The sequence below is a fragment of the Erythrolamprus reginae genome, chromosome 8 (genome assembly GCF_031021105.1).
Source record: "Erythrolamprus reginae isolate rEryReg1 chromosome 8, rEryReg1.hap1, whole genome shotgun sequence".
Taxonomy (NCBI): Eukaryota; Metazoa; Chordata; class Lepidosauria; order Squamata; family Dipsadidae; genus Erythrolamprus; species Erythrolamprus reginae.
The window spans coordinates 3,423,916-3,445,769 of record NC_091957.1 but is presented as its reverse complement, the minus strand read 5'-3'; the positions used below and the strand labels follow the sequence as shown (position 1 = coordinate 3,445,769).

The 21,854-nt window shown below is 44.6% G+C and overlaps 1 protein-coding gene across 1 annotated transcript in view; it reads left to right on the top strand.

The window, feature by feature from the left end:
* CCDC180 (coiled-coil domain containing 180) overlaps positions 1–14,259 on the top strand; it is a 53,585-nt gene extending 39,326 nt beyond the window's left edge. Inside the window, exons 30-37 of the mRNA XM_070758497.1 lie at positions 2,865–2,937; positions 3,854–3,995; positions 7,382–7,542; positions 8,657–8,794; positions 10,192–10,303; positions 10,577–10,682; positions 12,907–13,045; positions 13,981–14,259. Coding sequence (XP_070614598.1) covers positions 2,865–2,937; positions 3,854–3,995; positions 7,382–7,542; positions 8,657–8,794; positions 10,192–10,303; positions 10,577–10,682; positions 12,907–13,045; positions 13,981–14,112 — 1,003 coding nt within the window. The 3' untranslated portion in view covers positions 14,113–14,259. The remainder of the gene's footprint in view (positions 1–2,864; positions 2,938–3,853; positions 3,996–7,381; positions 7,543–8,656; positions 8,795–10,191; positions 10,304–10,576; positions 10,683–12,906; positions 13,046–13,980) is intronic.
* The last annotated feature ends 7,595 nt before the right edge of the window (positions 14,260–21,854 follow it).

Here is a 21,854-nt window from a genome sequence, read left to right as displayed (position 1 = left end):
CCATCAAAGTTCGGGTTCGGCGGGTTCAGCCGAACTTGGTGGCGGAGTTCGGGTAAGTTACCCGAACCCGAACCCCAACACTTATTTATTTTATAACAATCTGAAGTTAGTTGGGGGAAAGATCAAAGGCAACATGAGAAAATATTATTTTACTGAAAGAGTAGTAGATCCTTGGAACAAACTTCCAGCAGACGGGGTTGGTAAATCCACAGTAACTGAATTTAAACATGCCTGGGATAAACATATATCCATTGTAAGATAAAATACAGGAAATAGTATAAGGGCAGACTAGATGGACCATGAGGTCTTTTTCTGCCGTCAGTCTTCTATGTTTCTATGTTTATTTTTTATTTATTCATTTGTCCAATACACAAATACATAGGAAGAAAATAGACATGTGATAATATAAATGAGGGTGAAAGTGAACTTAGAGGAGAGGATATATGAAAGGAAGAGAATATATATGATAAGTGAGAGAAAGGAAAGACAATTGGACAGGGGACGAAAGGCACACCAGTGCACTTATGTACGCCCCTTACTGGCCTCTTAGGAACCTGGAGAGGTCAATCGTGGAGAGTCTAAGGGAGAAGTGTTGGGGGTTAGGGGTTGACACAATTGAGTCCGGCAATGAGTTCCACGCTTCGACAACTCGATTGTTGAAATCATATTTTTTACAGTCAAGTTTGGAGCGGTTCGTATTAAGTTTGAATCTGTTGCGTGCTCTTGTGTTATTGCGGTTGAAGCTGAAGTAGTCATTGACCGGTAGGACATTGCAGCATATGATCTTGTGGGCAATACTCAAATCCTGTTTTAGGCGCCGTAGTTCTAGGCTTTCTGGCCCCGCCCTTCCGTCTTCCCCCAAAGCAGCCAGCAGCCGCCTGTCTCCTTTTATTTCTAACGGAAAAGGTTCGGACACCGCAGCTGTGCATTTTCTGTAAGAAATAAAAGGAGACAGGCGGCCGCGGGCTGCCCTGGGCAATGGTCGCAACAGTGGGGGAGATCCGCACCGCCTCCGAGCCCAAAATTTCCCTGTCTCAGGAATGGCGCTGCAATGGGGCTTTGACGTCATGGAGACTCCTTCCTGGTTGGGGCCGAAACAGGGGAGTTGAGGAGATAAAGCCATGGGCCAGAAAGAAGTCTCCGTGAGGTCAAAATCGTGCCGGGTGTTCCGGCTAGAGCCCACCCCTTCCATTGTTGTACATAACAAATTCCTGCTGCAGTGATTAAATGTATAATCTAATTATTTGTTTGTTTGTTTGTTTGTTTGTTTGTTTGTTTTATTTATTCATTCATTCATTCATTCATTCATTCATTCATTTATTAGATTTGTATGCCGCCCCTCTCCGAAGAGTCGGGGCGGCTAACAACAATAAAAAAGACAATGTAACAAATCTAATATTAAAAAGTAATCTAAAAAACCCCAATTTAAGAGACCAATCATACATACAAGCATACCATGTATAAATTCTATAAGCCTAGGGGTAAGGAAAAAATTTCAGTTCCCCCATGCCTGACGACAGAGGTGGGTTTTAAGGAGCTTGCGAAAGGCAAGGAGGGTGGGGGCAACTCTGATATCTGAGGGGAGCTGGTTCCAGAGGGTCGGGGCCACCACAGAGAAGGCTCTTCTCCTGGGTCCCGCCAAATGACATTGTTTAGTCGACGGAGAAGGCCAACTCTGTGGGACCTAACCGGTCGCTGGGATTCATGCGGTAGAAGGCGGTCCCGGAGATATTCTGGTCCGGTGCCATGAAGGGCTTTATAGGTCATAACCAACACTATGAATTGTGACCGGAAACTGATCGGCAACCAATGCAGACTGCGGAGTGTTGGTGTGACATGGGCATATTTGGGAAAGCCCATGATTGCTCTCGCAGCTGCATTCTGCACGATCTGAAGTTTCCGAACACTCTTCAAAGGTAGCCCCATGTAGAGAGCGTTACAGTAGTCGAGCCTCGAGGTGATGAGGGCATGAGTGACTGTGAGCAGTGAGTCCCGGTCCAGATAGGGCCGCAACTGGCGCACCAGGCGAACCTATTATCTATTATCTTTATTTATCCTCTAGTCAATCATTCTTAATAAGAATATTTCAGGTCTCAATTCTAAGTCAATTTGTGTCTCCAAATTTTGATGATGCAATGGTCATAAGTATGAAAAATGGCCATGTCACTTTTTTCACCGCTTTTAAATTTTAAACGGTCACTAAGCAAGCAGTTGTAAATCGAGGACCGCCTGTGATTGGAATAATATCCCAGCATGTGAGTTTCCAAGCTCAGCCCCACATGAATAATCAAAACGCCCCTCTTCTAATCCCATCAAGCTACTTAGCCATGAATTTTTTTATTTTAAAGACAGCAGAGAATAATTTTGCATTTCATGAGCTTGTCATTTATCTTTTAAAAAAAATTAAAATCTACTCTTTTAAGTTTTCTTATTTTAGCTCTTTCTTTTTTAAAAAAAGTGATAATAAGAATCGTTGAAGTAATAGGAAGGGAAAGGGGGGACATGATCGAAGCATTTAAATATGTTAAAAGGGTTAAATAAGGTCCAGGAGGGAAGTGTTTTTAATAGGAAAGTGAACACAAGAACAAGGAGGCACAATCTGAAGTTAGTTGGGGGAAAGATCAAAAGCAACGTGAGAAAATATTATTTGACTGAAAGAGTAGTAGATGCTTGGAACAAGCTTCCAGCAGACATGGTTGGTGAATCCACAGGAACTGAATTTAAACATGCCTGGGATAAACATAGATCCATCCTAAGATAAAATACAGGAAATGGTCTAAGGGCAGACGAGATGGACCTTGAGGTCTTTTTCTGCCGTCAATCTTCTATGTTTCTAATACCTCCTTTTAAATTGTTTGTTCTAGTTCGGACTACTTTACCGGAATCATCTTCAGTATCCTGTGGGACAATTTTGATAACATCATGAGCGCTGCTGAGGTAGGAGCTTAAATTTCTTTACTTTTTTACTTATGGTTTTTAGCCCCTCCGGTTTTCTAGGCAAGCTTGTTTGGGGGGAAGTGATTGGCCATTGACTTGTTTCTTGCGCTGAGAGGCAGGGGCTGGCCCACCGAAAAGCCGCCTTTTTCTAAGCTGATGCGCTCGCTGGGGTTTCTCCCTGCTGTTCTGTCTGGGTCACTCCGGAAGCTATGGCCAACCCAAAAAGATAAGCCAGACACACCGGTTGAATCCAAACACAGTTTCATAATGATAAAGAGAAAAGAAGTCAACAGAAATTGTCCTTACAGATCAGGAAAACACTGGAGCTCCAAATAGATACACGAAGGCAATTGTCCATACAGAAACACAGGATTCTTAATGCCAGACGAGGCTGTTGAGCTAACAAACACACACACCTCCCACCAGTCTTCAAGGCTGCTGGGCCACGAGCCAGGAACAAAAACGCTAAGAGAAAAGGCAGATAACAGCAACTCCACTTTGATAACACTCCACACTGCCGAAAGGGTTTGCCTGCCTCATAAACCCTTCCCTGCTAATGAGGACCACACCCAACCCCTGTTGTTCCTCATTCAACGCTGATAATGTCTATTCAGTTGATTTCTCCTTTGATCTATGTGTCTCTGTCGCATACTAATGATAGCTTGTGCTTCGTCATCCAATGACTCCAGGGACTCCAGAGAATCCAAGCTACTTGCTTGAGATAGCCCTCCCCCAGGGCTCCCAGGCCTTTCTTCCTCGTCACTTTCCTGACTGCTATCTCCCCTGTCTGGCTGCCAAGAACTCTCCTCTCCGCTCTCAGCCTCCCCCGGGCATGGAGCCAGCAGAGACGCAGCTGGTCTTTGATCTGGCTCAGGCTGAACCACAACACCTACTTCCCACTTCTTTTTTTCTGAAGGAATTCTACAAAAAGGACAAGCATCAGATTACGAAACCGGACTGTCTCCAAGAAACCTACGACCTGTGCATTGATGCTATGGGTCAGAAGATGCTGGCCTATCTTTTCCAATGCGACGAGTACCACATTGCTTGCATCTCTGGTAAGGCTGCATCTTCAACAAAGGGGGGTTTAGCTGCCCAGAGTCGGACCAGAATATCTCCGGGACCATCTTCTGCCGCACGAATCCCAGCGACCAGTTAGGTCCCACAGAGTTGACCTTCTCCGGGTCCCGTCGACTAAACAATGTCGCTTGGCAGGACCCAATGTCGCTTGGCGGCCCCGACCCTCTGGAACCAACTCCCCCCAGAGATCAGAGTTGCCTCCACCCTCCTTGCCTTTCATAAGCTTCTTAAAACCCACCTCTGTCATCAGGCATGGGGGAATTGAGATATTCCCTTCCCCCTAGGCTTATAAAATTTATGCATGGTATGTTTGTATGTATGATTGGTTTCTTAAATTGGGGTTTTTTACATTACTTTTAATATTAGATTTGTTCATATTGTCTTTTTACTGTTGTTAGCCGCCCCAAGTCTACGGAGAGGGGCGGCATACAAATCTAATTAATAAATATAAATAAATAAATAAACTTTATCATGAGATAGACGGAACATAAATCTGGTGGAGAGAGAGAGAGAGAGAGAGAGATGATAGATATAGATGATAGATAGATGATAAAGTGTTCATTATGACCTATAAAGTCCTACATGACATTTATTTATTTATTTATTATTTATTTATTATTTGGATTTGTATGCCGCCCCTCTCCGAAAACTCGGGGCGGCTCACAACAAGTGAAAAGACAATCCAATACATAATCCAATTTAATTAAAATATTATAAATTTAAGAAAAACCCCTATACTAACATACACACACACAAGCATACCATATATAAATTCAACGTGCCCAGGGGAAGATGTTTAGTTTCCCCATGCCTGACGGCAAAGGTGGGTTTTGAGGAGTTTACGGAAGGCAGGAAGAGTAGGGGCAGTTCTGATCTCCGGGGGGAGTTGGTTCCAGAGAGTCGGTGCCGCCACAGAGAAGGCTCTCCACCTGGGGCCCGCCAACCGACATTGTTTAGTTGACGGGACCCGGAGGAGGCCCACTCTGTGGGACCTAATCGGTCGCTGGGATTCGTGCGGCAGCAGGCGGTCTCGGAGATATTCTGGTCCAGTGCCATGAAGGGCTTTAAAGGTCATAACCAACATTTTGAATTGTGACCGGAAACTGATCGGCAGTCAATGCAGACTGCGGAGTGATGGTGAAACATGGGCATACCTGGGTAGGCCCATGACTGCTCTCGCAGCTGCATTCTGCACGATCTGAAGTTTCCGAACACTTTTCAAAGGTAGCCCCATGTAGAGAGCTTTACAGTAGTCGAACCTCGAGGTGATGAGGGCATGAGTGACTGTGAGCAATGAGTCCCGGTCCAGATAGGGCCGCAACTGGTGCACCAGGCGGACCTGGGCAAACGCCCCCCTCGCCACAGCTGAAAGATGGTTCTCTAATGTGAGCTGTGGATCGAGGAGGACGCCCAAGTTGCGGACCCTCTCTGAGGGGGTCAGTAATTTCCCCCCCAGGGTAATGGACGGACAGATGGGATTGTCCTTGGGAGGCAAAACCCACAGCCACTCCGTCTTATCCGGGTTGAGCTTGAGTCTGTTGACACCCATCCAGGCCCCAACAGCCTCCAGGCACCGGCACATCACTTCCACCGCTTCGTTGACTGGGCATGGGGTGGAGATGTAAAGCTGGGTATCATCGGCATATTGATGATACCTCACCCCATGTCCTTGGATGATCTCACCCAGCGGTTTCATGTAGATGTTAAATAGCAAGGGGGAGAGGACCGACCCCTGAGGTACTCCACAAGGGAGAGACCTCGGAGTCGACCTCTGACCCCCCACTAACACCAACTGCGACCGGCCAGAGAGGTAGGAGGAGAACCACTGAAGCACAGTGCCTCCCACCCCCAACCCCTCCAACCGGTGCAGAAGGATACCATGGTCGATGGTATCGAAAGCCGCTGAGAGATCGAGGAGCACCAGGACAGAGGATAAACCCCTGTCCCGGGCCCGCCAGAGATCATCCATCAACGCGACCAAAGCGGTTTCCGTGCTGTAACCGGGCCTGAAGCCCGACTGCTGGGGACATAGGATCAGACTATCTCCGAGACCGCCTTCTGCCGCACGAATCCCAGCGACCAGTAATGTCCCACAGAGTTGGTCTCCTCAGGGTCCCGTTGACCAAACAATGATGGCTGGCGGGACCTAGGGGAAGAGCCTTCTCTGTGGACTCTCTGGAATCAGCTCCCCCCGGAGATTCACACTGCCCCCACCCTCCTTGCCTTTCAATGAGCTTAAAAACTCATCTTTGTCGCCAGCGCCTGGGGTGACTAGATCTTCCCCCCGACCAATGAATGTTTTTAGTATGATTTTATTGAATGAATGCTAATGAAAGTGTTTTAAGTTAGAATTTTTAAAGATTATTTTAATGGATATTAATTGGGTTGCTATGCTATTGTGTTTTTGTATATGTTGTGAGCTGCCCCAAGTCCTCGGAGATTGGCAGCATACAAATCCAATTAAATAAATAAATAGATAGATAGATAGATAGATAGATAGATAGATAGATAGATAGATAGATAGATAGATAGATAGATAGATAGATAGATAGATACATAGATACATAGATAGATACATAGATAAATACATAGATACATAGATACATAGAGAGAGAGAGAGATAGACAGATGATAGATAGATAAATAGATAGATAGACAGACAGACAGACAGACAGACAGACAGGGACAGGAGGTGGCACAGTGGGTAGAGTGCAGTACTGCAAGTCACTAAAGCTGACTGCTAGATCTGAAGGTCAGCGGTTCAAATCTCATCACCGGCTCAAGGTTGACTCAGCCTTCCATCCTTCCGAGGTGGGTCAAATGAGGATCCGGATTGTGGGGGCAATATGCTGGCTCTGTTAAAAACTGCTATTGCTAACATGTTGTAATCCGCCCTGAGTCTAAGGAGAAGGGCGGCATTTAAAAAAAAGAATAAATAAATAATAGGTAGGTAGGAAGGTAGGTAGGTAGGTAGGTAGATAGATGGATAGATGGATAGATGGATAGATTGTTAGATGGATAGATAGATCGTAGGTAGGTAGGTAAGTAGGTAGATTATAGATAAAGATAGATACATATAGGGAGAGATGGAGACAGACAGACAGACAGACAGACAGACAGACAGACAGACAGACAGACAGACAGATAGATAGATAGATAGATAGATGATATGTAGGTAGGTAGATTATAGAGATAGATAGAAAGATGGATGAGTGGACAGATGGATGGACAGACAGACAGACAGATAATATTCCTCCTCTGGAGTTGGAAGGGAATGGGGATTTTGCAGTTTCCTTCCCCTAGAGTGGAAGTCCACATGGTGCCATGCTTGGGGACCCCTGCTCCATTCCTTGAAATTTTCCAGAGTTCCGGGTCCAGCTGAAGACTTTTGAGGAAGAGCTCCCCCACGTCGTCTGTCTGGCCATCGGCAAAATCCTAAAGGATCACGAACAGTTGCTTGCCGAATCGACAGAGCAGATCCGGGGTCACCTGCAGGACCAGCTAAAAACATGGACCGCTGTAAAAGTGAGTCGTTTTAAAGCCACTGAAATATTTTAGCCTCTTTCTTTCCTCCTGATTTTTTTTTTAGGTCCCTTGCCCACCATCTATCCCACTACTGGCCACAAGGAGCCAGATTGGCCTAGTCCAGTGATGGCGAACCCCAGGCTTTTATAGTTTTGTGTATGGTATGCGTGTGTTGCGTGGTTTTTAAATGATGGGTTTTTTAGACGCTTTTTAAATATTAGATTTGTTTACATTGTCACACTGTTTTATTATTGTTGTGAGCCGCCCCGAGTCTTCGGAGAGGGGTGGCATACAAATCTAATAAATTATTATTAAATTAAATTAAATGTTAAATTAAATATTAAACTAAATTAAAATAAATTAAATTTATTTATTTATTTTATTTATTTTATCTATCTATTTATTTATTTATTTTATTTATTGACTGACTGACTGACTGACTTACTTACTTATTGGATTTGTATGCCGCCCTTCTCCGCAGACTCGGGGCGGCTAACAACAATGATAAAAAACCAACATATAACAATCCAATTTAATAAAACAACTAAAAACCCTTATTATAAAAACCAAACATACACACAAACATACCATACACAACTTGTAATGGCCTAGGGGGAAGGAATATCCTAACTCCCCCATGCCTGGCGACAAAGGTGGGTCTTCAGTAATTTGCGGAAGACAAGGAGGGTGGGGGCCGTTCTAATCTCTGGGGGGGGGGAGTTGATTCCAGAGGGCCGGGGCCGCCACAGAGAAGGCTCTTCCCCTGGGGCCCGCCAAACGACATAAATTAGTAGTGAAGGTATAGGCTAGAAACCAAGACATGGTGAGTTCTAGTCTCACCTTAAGCAAGAAAGCTGGTTGGGTGATTCGGGGCCAAATCACCAGTGTGAATTCTAGTCCCGCCTTAGGTATGAAAGCTGGTTGGGTGACTTTGAGCCAATCAGCAGAAAACGGTGAATTCTAGTCCCGCCTTAGGTATGAAGTCTAGCTGGAGGACTTTGGGCCAGTCTCTCCGCCTGTCAGCCCAGTCCACCTCACAGGGTTGTTGTTGTCGTGGTGGGGGAAAATGTGTCCCGTGGGCTGTCAAAGCCAAGCTTTGCCCTTTCAATTCCAGGACAAAAACATGGCCAAATTGCACACCAGTTTGGGACACCCGGACAATATCCCAGTGCTGGAAGCCTTGTGCCGAGAAGAAGAGAAAAGGCAAGAAGAACAAGTGGAGAGCATCCTGATATGCACCAAGAGGCTGGAGGTACCTCAGGGCCTTTGGGGTGGTAGCCCCACATTTCTATCAAGGCTTGGTAGGAAGAAAGAGAGCCCTGGGGGTGTTATCAACCAGCTCATGGAGCGCCTGCGAGGAAGCAACCAAGCTCAAGAGAACTGGTCATGCTCCTCCTCCTCCTCTCCTTCCCCTTCCTCCTCCACGCACACACCCCACTCCTTTTGAGCACTGATGTCATTACCCAGTTGGGTAAAGAAACGTCTGCAAGGAAGACAGTTGGACTCAAGAGAGCAGAGAAGACTCCACAGTATCTATCTGTCCATTTGTCCATCCATCCCTCTACGTCTGTCTGTCTCCCCATCCACCCACCCACCCATCCATCAATCTATCTAATCGTTTCTATATTTTTATTTTCTCTTGTCTGTCTGTATCTCTGTCTGTATATATCTAATCTCTATATTTTTACTTTCTCTATTTCTATATCTATATCATTTGTCTGTCTGTCTGCCTCCCTGCCTGGCCACCCATCCATACCTTCTATCTTCTATCTTCTTTATCCTATGTATTGTCTGTCTGTCTGTCTGTCTGTCTGTCTGTCTGTCTGTCTATCTATCTATCTATCTATCTAATCTTCTCTATATTTTTACTTTCTCTATCTCTACACCTATATCATCCATTCATCCATCCCTCTCTCTCTCTGTCTGTCTGTCTATCTATCTATCTATCTATCTTATCTATCTATCTTATCGATCGATCTAATCTATCCATCGATTGATCGATCAATCTAATCTATCTTATCTATCTATCTTATCTATCTATTTGTCTATCTATCTATCTATCTTATCTATCTATTTATCTATCTATCTATCTTATCTATCTATCTATCTCTATCTCTCTATCTCTCTATCTATCTATCTTATCTATCTTATCTATCTATCTATCTATCCTATCTATCTATCTATCTCTCTATCTATCGATTGATCTAATCTATCTATCGATCGATCGATCTAATCTATCTATCTTTATCTATTTATCTATCTATCTTATCTATCTATATCTATCTATCTATCTATCTATCTATCTATCTAATCTTCTCTATATTTTTACTTCCTTTATTTCAATACCTATATCATCCATCCATCTATCAGCTGATGATGTTACCTAATTTGGGTAATGGGGCACATGCAAGGAAACAACCAAGCTCAGAGCGCATGAGGGACATCGACATAAAAGGGTGGATTTCTAGGAAAGGCTCAACCCAGTCAAATTTGAACTGAAATTCTCTCTCCTCCACCACCACCCCTGCTCCCCAAGTCCATCACAGACCCACGGGTGAGAAAGGATTCTTCCCTGAGTCCCTCGTAGAGGCCTCCTAGGAACCTGCTATCTTCACTTTCCTGATGGTAAACATACACCCCTTCCCCCAGGTGTGCGTCACCGAGTGCGCCCAAAAGTTTGTGTCTACCTTGGCGGCTTACACCGAGACCATCCTGATGGAGCTGGACAACAGCCTCACCATTGACGACGTCCAAGTAGGAAGTAAGTCACCCCCAGTTGGCCAGCTCAATTCCTGACGCAGGCCACGTTTTCCTTGGAGAAGCAAAGCAGGTCTCCAACACCCCTTGTTCCTTTAGCATCGTTATTCCTGGTGGTTACTGCCTGCAGAAGGGAGTGGGGGGAGCGATAATTTCTACAGACAGTCCCAGGGGTCAAATCCCTACAATAACTTACTGGGTTGTGTGAATGGATCACAACGGCAAGGGGATAATACCAAATGCCTCTTCCTCGCACCCCATCTGTGTTTTTTGCCAGAAGCGGAAAAGGCCCGAGAGAAAACCATCACCCTGATCCGTCGTAAGAAAGCCGGCCTCTCCTTAGAAGTAGAAGAAGAAAAACTGGTGGCCGAACGGGGCAGCAGGTGACGTATCTCTGCCAGCTTTACAGGGTGCGGATTTACGGGGTGGCGCAGCAGGTAGAGTGCAATACTGCAGTCCACTGAAGCTTGACTGTAGATCTATACATCAGCGGTTCAAATCTCATCACCGGCTCAAGGTTGGGAAAGGCCATTTCACCTTCTGGAAGCTCCAGAGTGTGAAAAACAGCATAACGGGTGTTCTGTTGGGCTCTCTGGTAGACTCCTCCCAAAAATTCACAGGTACAAATTTCAGACACACACACACACGTTTGAAAATTCAAAACAATGTTCTTTATAATGAAAATTCACTTAAACCAAGCCCTCTTTTGGTGTAGCAAAGGTCTCCAAACAAACTGGTAATTTGTACAAGTCCCTTATCAGTTCTGTGATACTTAGCTTGCAGCTGTGAGGCAATTCACAGTCCTTCTTCTTTCACAAAGTGAAACACACTTTGCTCTGGTTTAGTTTCCAAGCGGGGAAAAATCAGCACACAAAAAGTCAAAGTCAGCAAAGCAGTCACGAAACACAAGGATCAGATAATCCTCCACAATGGCCAAACCCACAGGCTGCTCTTTATAGCAGCCTCACTAATGACCACAGCCCCACCCAACCACAGGTGGCCCCATTTTCTTTTATAATAATCTCTCAGTTGTTGCTGCCTATGCATCGCTCTCCGCATGTGTGGCTGTATCATTAACTCTTGTTCCGAATCCAAGGAGGAGCTAGATAATTGATCTCCTTCTGAGCTGTCTGCCACACTCTCCTCCTCCCTGTCACTCATGTCTTCTTGGTCAGAGGAGCCTTCATCAGCAGATTCCACCAGGGGCAAAACAGGCCTGCAGCATGTGGATGTCTCCCCCACATCCACAGTCCTTGGGGCAGGAGCTGGGCCAGCGCTAACCACAACAACAGGCAAACCAGAAGTTAGGAAAAATGGACTTCTGGTTTGTCCATTGGGCTGTTTTTCACACTCCGGGGCTTCAGGAAGCTTTGGAGTGCTTTACAGCTCTCTCTAGGCAGTTTATGGAGTCAGCATATTTCCCTCAACAACCTGGCTCCTCATTTTACCCACCTCGGAAGGATGGAAGGCTGAGTTAACCATGAGCCCCGGTGAGATTCGAACTGTTGGCAGTGGGCAGAGTCAACCTGCCATACTGCATTCTAACCCCTGTCCTTTATAGCCACCTCCGCTTGGGGCAGGCCCAGCCTGAGACCAAGATCTTAGCTAACAAAAGGGATGCTTACTACACAGGCAGTCCTCAGCCTACCGGCCAAAATCGAGCCCTAAATTCCCGTTGCTGAGCGACAGAGTCACAAAGTGAGTTTGGTCCCAGCCTTTCTCGCCCCAGTGGTGAGAAGCGAATTGTTGCAGTTTGTGAGACGGTTGTTAAGTGAATCTGACTTCCCCACTTACTTTGCTTTTCATAAGATCACAAAAAGGGGAATCACGTCTCACATACAGTTGTCAAGTCTTCAAACTTTGATCCTGGTCGTAAGTGTGAAAAATGGTCCTAAGGTCACTTGTTTTCAGTGCTGTTGTAACTTTGAGTGCTGAGCACTAAATGGCAACAGCAATAGAATTTAGACTTATCTACCGCTTCACAGTGTTGTGACAGCCCTCTCTAAGCGGTTTGATAGAATTGGCATAGATTGCCCCCAACAATCTGGATCCTCATTTTAGGATGGAAGGCTGAGTCAACCTTTATTATTTATTGGATTTGTAAGCCGCCCCTCTCCGCAGACTCGGGGCGGCTAACAACAATGATAAAAACAGCATGTAACAATCCAATTAATAAAACAACTAAAAACCCTTATTATAAAACCAAACATACACACAAACATACCATGCATAACTTGTAATGGCCTAGGGGGAAGGAATATCTTAACTCCCCCATGCCTGGCGGCATAAGTGAGTCTTGAGTGGTTTACGAAAGACAGGGAGGGTGGGGGCAGTTCTAATCTCCGGGGGGGAGTTGGTTCCACCTTGAGCCAGTGGTGAGATTTGAACTGCTGAAATTGCAGCTAGCAGCTGGCTGAAGAAGCCTGAAGGTCTGCACTCTAACTACTGTGCTACCCCGGCTCTTAAATAAACCAAGAGAGAGATTAAACATGTATCAGGCTTGCTAAAAACCTTTTTAAAAGGGCAGTGGTTTTATTTATTCCTTCGGGAATATCCCACCCCCCCTTCTCTTTGGGGGAGAGGGGCTGTTGTGTTTGCCTTTTGCAGGACCTGGCCTGGCATCCCACAAACCACCATCCCAAGTCTCCCAGATCAGATTATCTTTCAAGAAACGGCGCCCGTCACCACAGCCAAAACCACGCTGGGCCATGTCGCTGCAGTGGAAGAGAGAGATGCCGTTTACACGGTAAGAATAGAATATAATAGAAAATAGAGAATATAGAATAGAACAGAATAGAGAGAATAGAGAACAGAATAGAATAGAATAGGAGAGAATAGAGAACAGAATAGAACAGAATATAGAGAATAGAATAGAATAAAAAAGAAAAGAATAGAATATAGAGAATAGAGAACAGAATAGAATAGAACATAATATAGAGAATAGAGAATAGAATAGAATATAGAGAATAGAGAACAGAATAGAATAGAATAGGAGAGAATAGAGAACAGAGAATAGAATAGAATAGGAGAGAATAGAGAATAGAATAGAATAGAATATAGAGAATAGAATAGAATATAGAGAATAGAGAATAGAGTAGAATAGAATAGAGAGAATAGAATAGAATATAGGGAATAGAGAGTAGAATAGAATAGAGAATAGAATAGAAAAGAATAGAATACAGAGAATAGAATAGAACAGAATTCTTTATTGGCCAAGTGTGATTGGACACACAAGGAATTTGTCTTTGGGGCATATGCCCTCAGTGTACATAAAAGAAAAAGATACATTTGTCAAGAATCATGAGTACTTAATGATTGTCATAGGGGTCAAATAAGCAATCAGAAAACAATATTAATACAAAACTTAAGGATATAAGCAACAAGTTACAGTCCTACAGTCCTACAGTCCTAAGTGGGAAGAGATGGGTGATAGGAATGATGAGAAAAAACTACTACTAGTAGTAGTGCAGTCTTAATAAATAGTTTGACAGTGTTGAGGGAATTGTTTGTTTAGCAGAGTGATGGCTTTCGGGGGGGAAAACTGTCCTTGTGTCTAGATGTCTTGGTGTGCAGTGCTCTGTAGTGACGTTTTGAGGTTAGGAGTTGAAACAGTTTATGTCCAGGATGTGAGGGGTCATTAAATACCAAATACAACTGGATATTAATTTTCTACTTGCACAGAAATTCAAGGAAACGCTCCAGATGGAATTTGCCAGGATCAAGGAGGAAAACTCTGCTCACCTCATCAAAACCCACCACTGGGCCGACTGGTGGAAGAAGTCGGTGCAAAAAATCAAACAGCTCTATTTGTGAAGCAGTTGTGATCTCCCTCAATTCCACATCTCCTCCCTTTATTCCCTCTCCTATGTCCCGAATGCGATATAGATGTATAATTTACAGCTGTAGGAAAAGGAAAAAGTTAAGTCTGAAAAATAAAAAAAACGTTGCTATTTTTGCGTATCTTGGCACCTTCCGAAAGAATGAATGATTATGGTTTCTCAAACTTGTCCTTTTTAAGGCCTGTGGGCTTCAACTCCCAGAATTCCCTTACCGGCATCTATTTAAAGGTAAAGGTTCCCCTCACACACCTGTGCTAGCCGTTCCCGACTCTAGGGGGCAGTGCCCATCTCCGTTTCAAAGCCAAAGAGTCAATGCTGTCCGAAGACTTCTCCATGAATAAACGCCGGCATGAATAAACGCCGAAGGTGCATGGAATACTGTTACCTTCAACCACGTTTTGACGAGGTCCCACTCGTCATCTTCAGGTTTCTTCCCGTGTAGGTTTCAGAGATTTCTGGAGATGTTTCAACGAGGTCCCACTCGTCATCTTCAGGTTTCTTCCCGTGTAGGTTTCAGAGATTTCTGGCGACGTTTTGACAAGGTCCCACTCGTCGTCTTCGGGTTTCTTCCCGTGTAGGTTTCAGAGATTTCTGGCAACGTTTCGACGAGGTCCCACTCGTCATCTTCAGGTTTCTTCCCGTGTAGGTTTCAGAGATTTCTGGCAACGTTTCGACGAGGTCCCACTCATCATCTTCGGGTTTCTTCCCGTGTAGGTTTCAGAGATTTCTGGCGTCGTTTTGACGAGGTCCCACTCGTCATCTTCAGGTTTCTTCCCGTGTAGGTTTCAGAGATTTCTGGCGTCGTTTCGATGAGGTCCCACTCGTCATCTTCGGGTTTCTTCCCGTGTAGGTTTCAGAGATTTCTGGCGTCGTTTCGACGAGGTCCCACTCGTCATCTTCGGGTTTCTTCCCGTGTAGGTTTCAGAGATTTCTGGCGTCGTTTCGATGAGGTCCCACTCGTCATCTTCGGGTTTCTTCCCGTGTAGGTTTCAGAGATTTCTGGCGTCGTTTCGATGAGGTCCCACTCGTCATCTTCGGGTTTCTTCCCGTGTAGGTTTCAGAGATTTCTGGCAACGTTTTGACGAGGTCCCACTCGTCATCTTCAGGCTGAGGCTTTTGTCCCTGTGCTAGGGTGAACACAGCGAGACCTGAGCTGCCTTCCCTCGATCAACAGTGGTGGTTGGGTGTGGAGTGCTGGTTCAGCAGCTGCAAGCTGTGTTGAAACTTCCTGGTGAGTCAGTGGGGTAACACCTGGGGTCATTGATGTAATTGATGTATAGTGTTCCCTCGATTTTCGCAGGGGATGCATTCCGAGACCACCCGCTAAAATCGAATTTCCGCGAAGTAGAGATGCGGAAGCAAATACAGTACACTAGTTTTGGCTATCAACAGTATCACTATCCTTTCCTTAAACCCCTAAATTTCAATTTCCCATTTCCTTAGCAACCGTTTAGATTATTACTCACCATGTTTACATATTAAAGTTTATTTTAAAAAAATATTTGTTAAAGGCGGAACGAAAGTTTGGTTTACCGTGGTATAGGGGGGAAAACAGCAAAGTATTTTTTAATTAATATTTTTGAAAATCCGTGGTATAGGCTTTTCGCGAAGTTCGAACCCACGAAAATTGAGGGAACGCTGTATCCTGATTAGTTGATGTTTGTGGATTTGGGGTGATGACCTGAGTAGTTGGAGCTTGCAGACTACTTAGCTGTTTTGTAATGTCTTCGGAGAGGGGCGGCATACAAATCTAAATAATAAATAAATAAATAAATAAAATGTGTGTCTGGGGTGTAACAATAATAACTTAATAACTTATCTTTATCAGACCAGCTACACTTCCAGATGTCGTAAGTGTGAAAAATGGTCATTAAGTCGCTTTTTTACAGTGTCGTCAATTCAAGCAGTCCCCTAAATAGGTTGTTTAAGGCAAGGAACTCCTGTACTTAGCAATACCTAATTACTGCCAATTTGTCATTTTCCAAGTATCATTTTTCCCGTCTACATGCTGTGTTTCATGCCTTTTTCTAGGGGTTTTCCCCTCCCACCAGATCTCTACTAAATATGGAAGTGATTCTTTCCACCGAGAGAGGAAGAGAGAGAGAAAGCAAAACAAAAGATTTAAGCTTCTCTCTGAGCCCCAGTGCGAAGATTAAAGCTAAATTGTTGAGGTTTCATCACTTCGCCTGGGAGGTTTAAACACTTCTACGTTAGCTCTGCCAAACTTTAAAACTGACGGGATTTTAATGATCTCTTTTCATTAGACCGACTGCACGGATTAATTTCAAGATTTCTATATCCTTCCCAGCTGAAAATTTGCCACCCGGAGATTCGTACCGAATATTAAAATGTAAAACTGCACGTTTTTCAAAAGAAGGTCCAGGGTAACTTAAAGACAATTTGGGGAACTCCTCCCTTCGCTGTTAGCCATTTGCCGTAAGGACTGGATTTACGTGCCAGGGTTGTTAAGTGGATCAATGCAATTAAGTAATTGCACAACTCTCCCTTATTCCTTTGATTGAAACCTGTCACAAATGGCGATCAGCCCTTTTTTCTTTGCAACTTTCAGTAGTTGTTAACAAATAGTCATAAGCTTTTTCTCACTCGCACGCGTGCATATATTCTTTTTATATTTCCAAATTTTATTTGGAAAATTTATTTATTTATTAACCTGATCCTACGCAGCTTCTGCTCAGGCAATCTCACACTACTCACAAGAGCCTACAAAACTTTTGCCAGACCCATCCTAGACTACTGCTCATCTGTCTGGAACCCATACCACATCTCGGACATCAACACCCTTGAAAACGTCCAAAGATATTTCGCCAGAAGAGCCCTTCACTCCTCCACTCGAAACAGAATACAGTATCCTACAAAAATAGACTAACAATCCTGGGCCTAGAAAGCCTAGAACTACATCGCCTAAAACACGATTTGAGTATTGCCCACAAGATCATATGCTGCAACGTCCTACCGGTCAATGACTACTTCAGCTTCAACCGCAATAACACAAGAGCACGCAACAGATTCAAACTTAATACGAACCGCTCCAAACTTGACTGTAAAAAATATGATTTCAACAATCGAGTTATTGAAGCGTGGAACTCATTGCCGGACTCAATTGTGTCAACCCCTAACCCCCAACATTTCTCCCTTAGACTCTCCACGATTGACGTCTCCAGGTTCCTAAGAGGCCAGTAAGGGGCGTACATAAGTGCACTGGTGTGCCTTTCGTCCCCTGTCCAATTGTCTTTCCTTTCTTTCACCTATCATATATATTCTCTTCCTTTCATATATCCTCTCCTCTAAGTTCACTTTTACCCTTACATATATTACCACATGTCTATTTTTCTTCCTATGTATTTGTGTGTTGGACAAATGAATGAATAAATAAATAAAATAAAAATAAATTATTATTAATTCAACTTATATGCCGCCCACTCCTGAAGGACTCCAGGCGGCTTACAACAGTACAAAATTACAAAAACAATAAAAAGTCAAATCTAAAATCTAAACTAATATCATTAATTAAAAACCGTAATAACTAACCTGTCAACATGCATACAAATATTTAAACAATATGGACATGATATTTATTGAATTCATGGACCCCAGGCCTGCCGGCAAAGCCAGGTCTTAGTGGCCTTACGGAAATGCAATAGAGTGGGGGCAATATGGACCTTCGGGAAGGGGAGTTGATAGAGCCGGGGCAGCAACAGAGAAGGCCCCGCCAATTTGCATTGCTTAGTCAACGAGCTGGAGGAGGTCAACTCTGTGTTCTTATAGGTCTCTCGGAGATATGTGGCAAGAGATGGTCCCGTAGATAGTCTGGCCCTGAGCCATGTAGGGTTTTATAGGTAATAACCAACACCTTGAATTGTGCAGCTCATGGAGCGTAGATGTTATATGGGTATACCGAGGCACACCCACGACAGCTCACAAGGCCGCATTCTGGACCATTGGGAGTCTCCGAACACTCTCCAAGGGTAGCCCCATGTAGAGTGCATTGCAATAATCAAGACGGGAGGAAAAACCAAACAGGAGGAAAAATGCCAGAAGAAAACATTTTTTTTTTACAAAGACAAAAACCAGGCATGAAGTTTTTTAAAAAAGTGTTATATTAAAAAAGAAAAAAATAACTGCGTTGCATAGAACAGTGATGGCGAACCTTTTTTTCTTCAGGTGCCGAAAGAGTGCGCGCGCGTTATCGCACATGCCCGAGTGCCCACACCCATAATTCAATGCCTGAGGAGGGCAAAAACAGCTTCCCCTGCCCCCAGAGGCTGGAAACGGCCTGTTTCCCAACTTCTGGTGGGCCCAGTAGGCTCATGTTTCGCCCTCCCCAGGCTTCAAAGGCTTCCTTGGAGCCAAGGGAGGGTAAAAACGCTCTCCCCATCCCTCAGGAGGCTCTCTGGAAGCCAAAAACGCCCTCCCAGAGCCTCTGTGCAAGCCAAAAATCAGCTGGCCGGCACACACATGCACGTTGGAGCTGAGCTAGGGCAGAGGCTCATGTGCCAGCAGATATGGCTCTGCGTTCCACCTGTGGCACCCATGCCAGAGGTTCGCCGTCACTGGCATAGAGCATTGCCTATAAATCATTGCACAGAGCAGGTGATAACTAAAGTCACGTTTTTGAACCCAGGGCACTTCACAGGATGGTATCTGCGCACTTGTGGTCCATGGCCAGCTGCATCCTTGCCCACCGTATTATAAGAATATTGATTTAGCTACCTTTGCTTGACCACGTACGGCAGCGCATGTGACCAGCAGGTTTTTACGCCCCAAAGCACACGGATAAAGACAATCCTGTAAATGCGCCAACAAACCCTCTGGGCAGTGCAAACATTATGCTCAAAGCAAACTCTCCGAGGCTTCCAGTACTTTAAGCGGCGACGTTGACCTGTGGACGTGGAATTGCAAAAGTCACAAAACCTCTTCAACATGGACCAGTTGCAGGCAGTGATTTCTGTGGCTCAGCGAGAAAAATGAATGTCACTCCGTTTGGTGACTTTTCTTGCCCATGGTAGCAGGAGTGAAAGTCACTTATCTTCCCTACCGGTTTGCAGAGAAGCACTCTGCGCATGGACAGGTGCTAGAAATCGTGGCAAGAAAGGGACGTACTGAGGCACGTTTTTGGTGGGTGATGGGGCTTTGTGCAGTCAGCCCTACCGGTTGCATTTCATCCCTGGATGGTGGCTAAGTGAATCGCTGGACCGGATAAGTTGGTAACCCTGTGGCTAAGCGAATCTGAATCCCCATTGACTTCGCTTGTCACAAGGTTGCCAAAGGAGGACCACGTGACTCCAGGACGCTACAACATACACATGAGTCAGTTGCCATCTGGATCATGCTGCAAAGGGTGTAAATTTGAAGCATCCTTCTTTCCTTCCTTCCTTCCTTCCATCCATCCATCCATCCATCCATTCATCCGAGCTTTGCTGCTTGCTTGCAGATACAATATTTATATTTAACCAACTAGATAGTATCATCAGTGATCCTTCCTTCCTTCCTTCCTTCCTTCCTTCCTTCCTTCCTTCCCTCCCTCCCTCCCTCCCTCCCTCCATCCATCCATCCATCCATCCATCCGAGCTTGGCTGTTTGTTTGCAGATATTTATGTTTAACCAACCAGATAGTATCATCGGATTTCACCACTAGGTCGTAAGTGTGAAAAACAGCCACCAGTCACTTTTTCCCACTTTAACTCAGTGAGCAGCTAAATGAAAACCCTCTGAAGATTATTTTTCTGCTCCTCCACCAAGTTTTTCTGACTCAACCCTCAGTCAAAAATAGCTACGATCACAACACACACAGACACACCACTCGAAATTCATCTGTTCCATCTTCTCTGGTGTGTAGCGTCTCATAGCGAAGAACTGCCGTTCTTTGGCACTACTAGTGCGCCCCCCCTGAGGCTGTCGTGGGCACGCATGTGCCTGTCGGTGCAAGATTTCACCTCTGCGCATGCACAACAAGCCAAATCTCATGTGAGGACGTGCGCGAGGGCGTGATTTCAATTCAATTAAATTCAATTTATTAGATTTGCATGCCGCCCCTCTCCGAAGACTCCGGGCAGCTCACAACAACAATAAAAACAGTATAACAATGGAACAAATCTAATAATAAAATTACATTAAAAAACCCCCGACAATTTAAAAACCATACAACACATACATACCAAACATAAAATATAAGAAAGCCTGGGGGAGATGTCTTAATTCCCCCATGCCTGGCGATATAGGTGGGTCTTGAGTAACTTGCGAAAGACAAGGAGGGTGGGGGTCGTTCTAATCTCCGGGGGGAGTTGATTACAGAGGGCCGGGGCCGCCACAGAGAAGGCTCTTCCCCTGGGGCCCGCGAAACGACATTGTTTGGTCGACGGGACCCGGAGAAGGCCAACTCTGTGGGACCTTATTGGCCGCTGGGATTCGTGTGGTAGAAGGCGGTTCCGGAGGTATTCTGGTCCAATGCCATGAAGGGCTTTAAAGGTCATTACCAACACTTTGAATTGTGACCGGAAACCGATCGGCAATTTTCACCGATATTTTAGTTTCCGTGCATGCGCCAAAGCAAAAAAAATCAGTGAAAATTGCCAAAATCTCGCATGAGCATCTTCACATGAGATTTCGCTTGCTGCGCATGAGCAGAAGCAAAATCTTGCACTGATGGGCATGTGCGTATATGTGCGTGTCAGGAACACACAGCTGCATGTGCCTGCCGAAAATCGCCACTGGAATGTAACTGGATGGCCTTGAAGATTAGCCATTTTTTCTACATGTAGTCCTCAACTTACAACAATTCACTTAGTGCGTCTTTTGAACGCTTCCTTCCTCTCTCACTTCGTCTTTCCTCCTTCTTTCCCTCCCTCCTGATTTCAATTACTTTCCCCTGTTCTTCCCCTTTTCTTTTTCTTTCCTTTCTTTTCCTTCCTTTTATTATTATTATTATTATTATTATATTATTATTATTATTATTATTATTATTATTATTATTATTATTATTATGTCAGTACAACACAGCAAACGAGATCACTATGCTGGATTTCGTATTTCATCACCAGTCGGGCGCTTCCCAAGCACCTAGGACTGCGTGATGTAGCGGCGAATTATGTTTGCCGATCCCAGGAAAGCGGCCTTTTGCAATTGACAGATGGAGATGTTGTCAATTCTGATGGTTTTCAAATGTCCAATGAGATCCTTTGGCCCTGCGCCCAGCGTGCCAAGTACCACTGGGGCCACTTTCACGGGCTTATGCCAGAGTCGTTGCAGCTCGATTTTTAGATCTTCGTATTTCACTAATTTCTCTAGTTGCTTCTCCTCAATTCTGCTGTCTCCTGGGATTGCGATGTCGATGATCCATACTTTCTTTTTCTCCACGATCACAATGTCTGGTGTGTTATGCTTCAGAATTCGGTCAGTCTGAAGTCAGACATCCCACAGTAGTTTTGCTTGCTCATTTTCAACCACTTTTTCGGGCTTATGATCCCACCAGTTCTTTGCCACTGGTATTATTATTATTATTATTATTATTATTATTATTATTATTATTATTATTATTTAGATTTGTATGCCGCCCCTCTCCGCAGACTCAGGGCGGCATACAACATAGATTTGTTCCTTCCTTCCTTCCTTCCTTCCTTCCTTCCTTCCTTCCTTCCTTCCTTCCTTCCTTCCTTCCTGTAATGTGAATATTGCCACGAAAAAGAACATTGGGGAGAG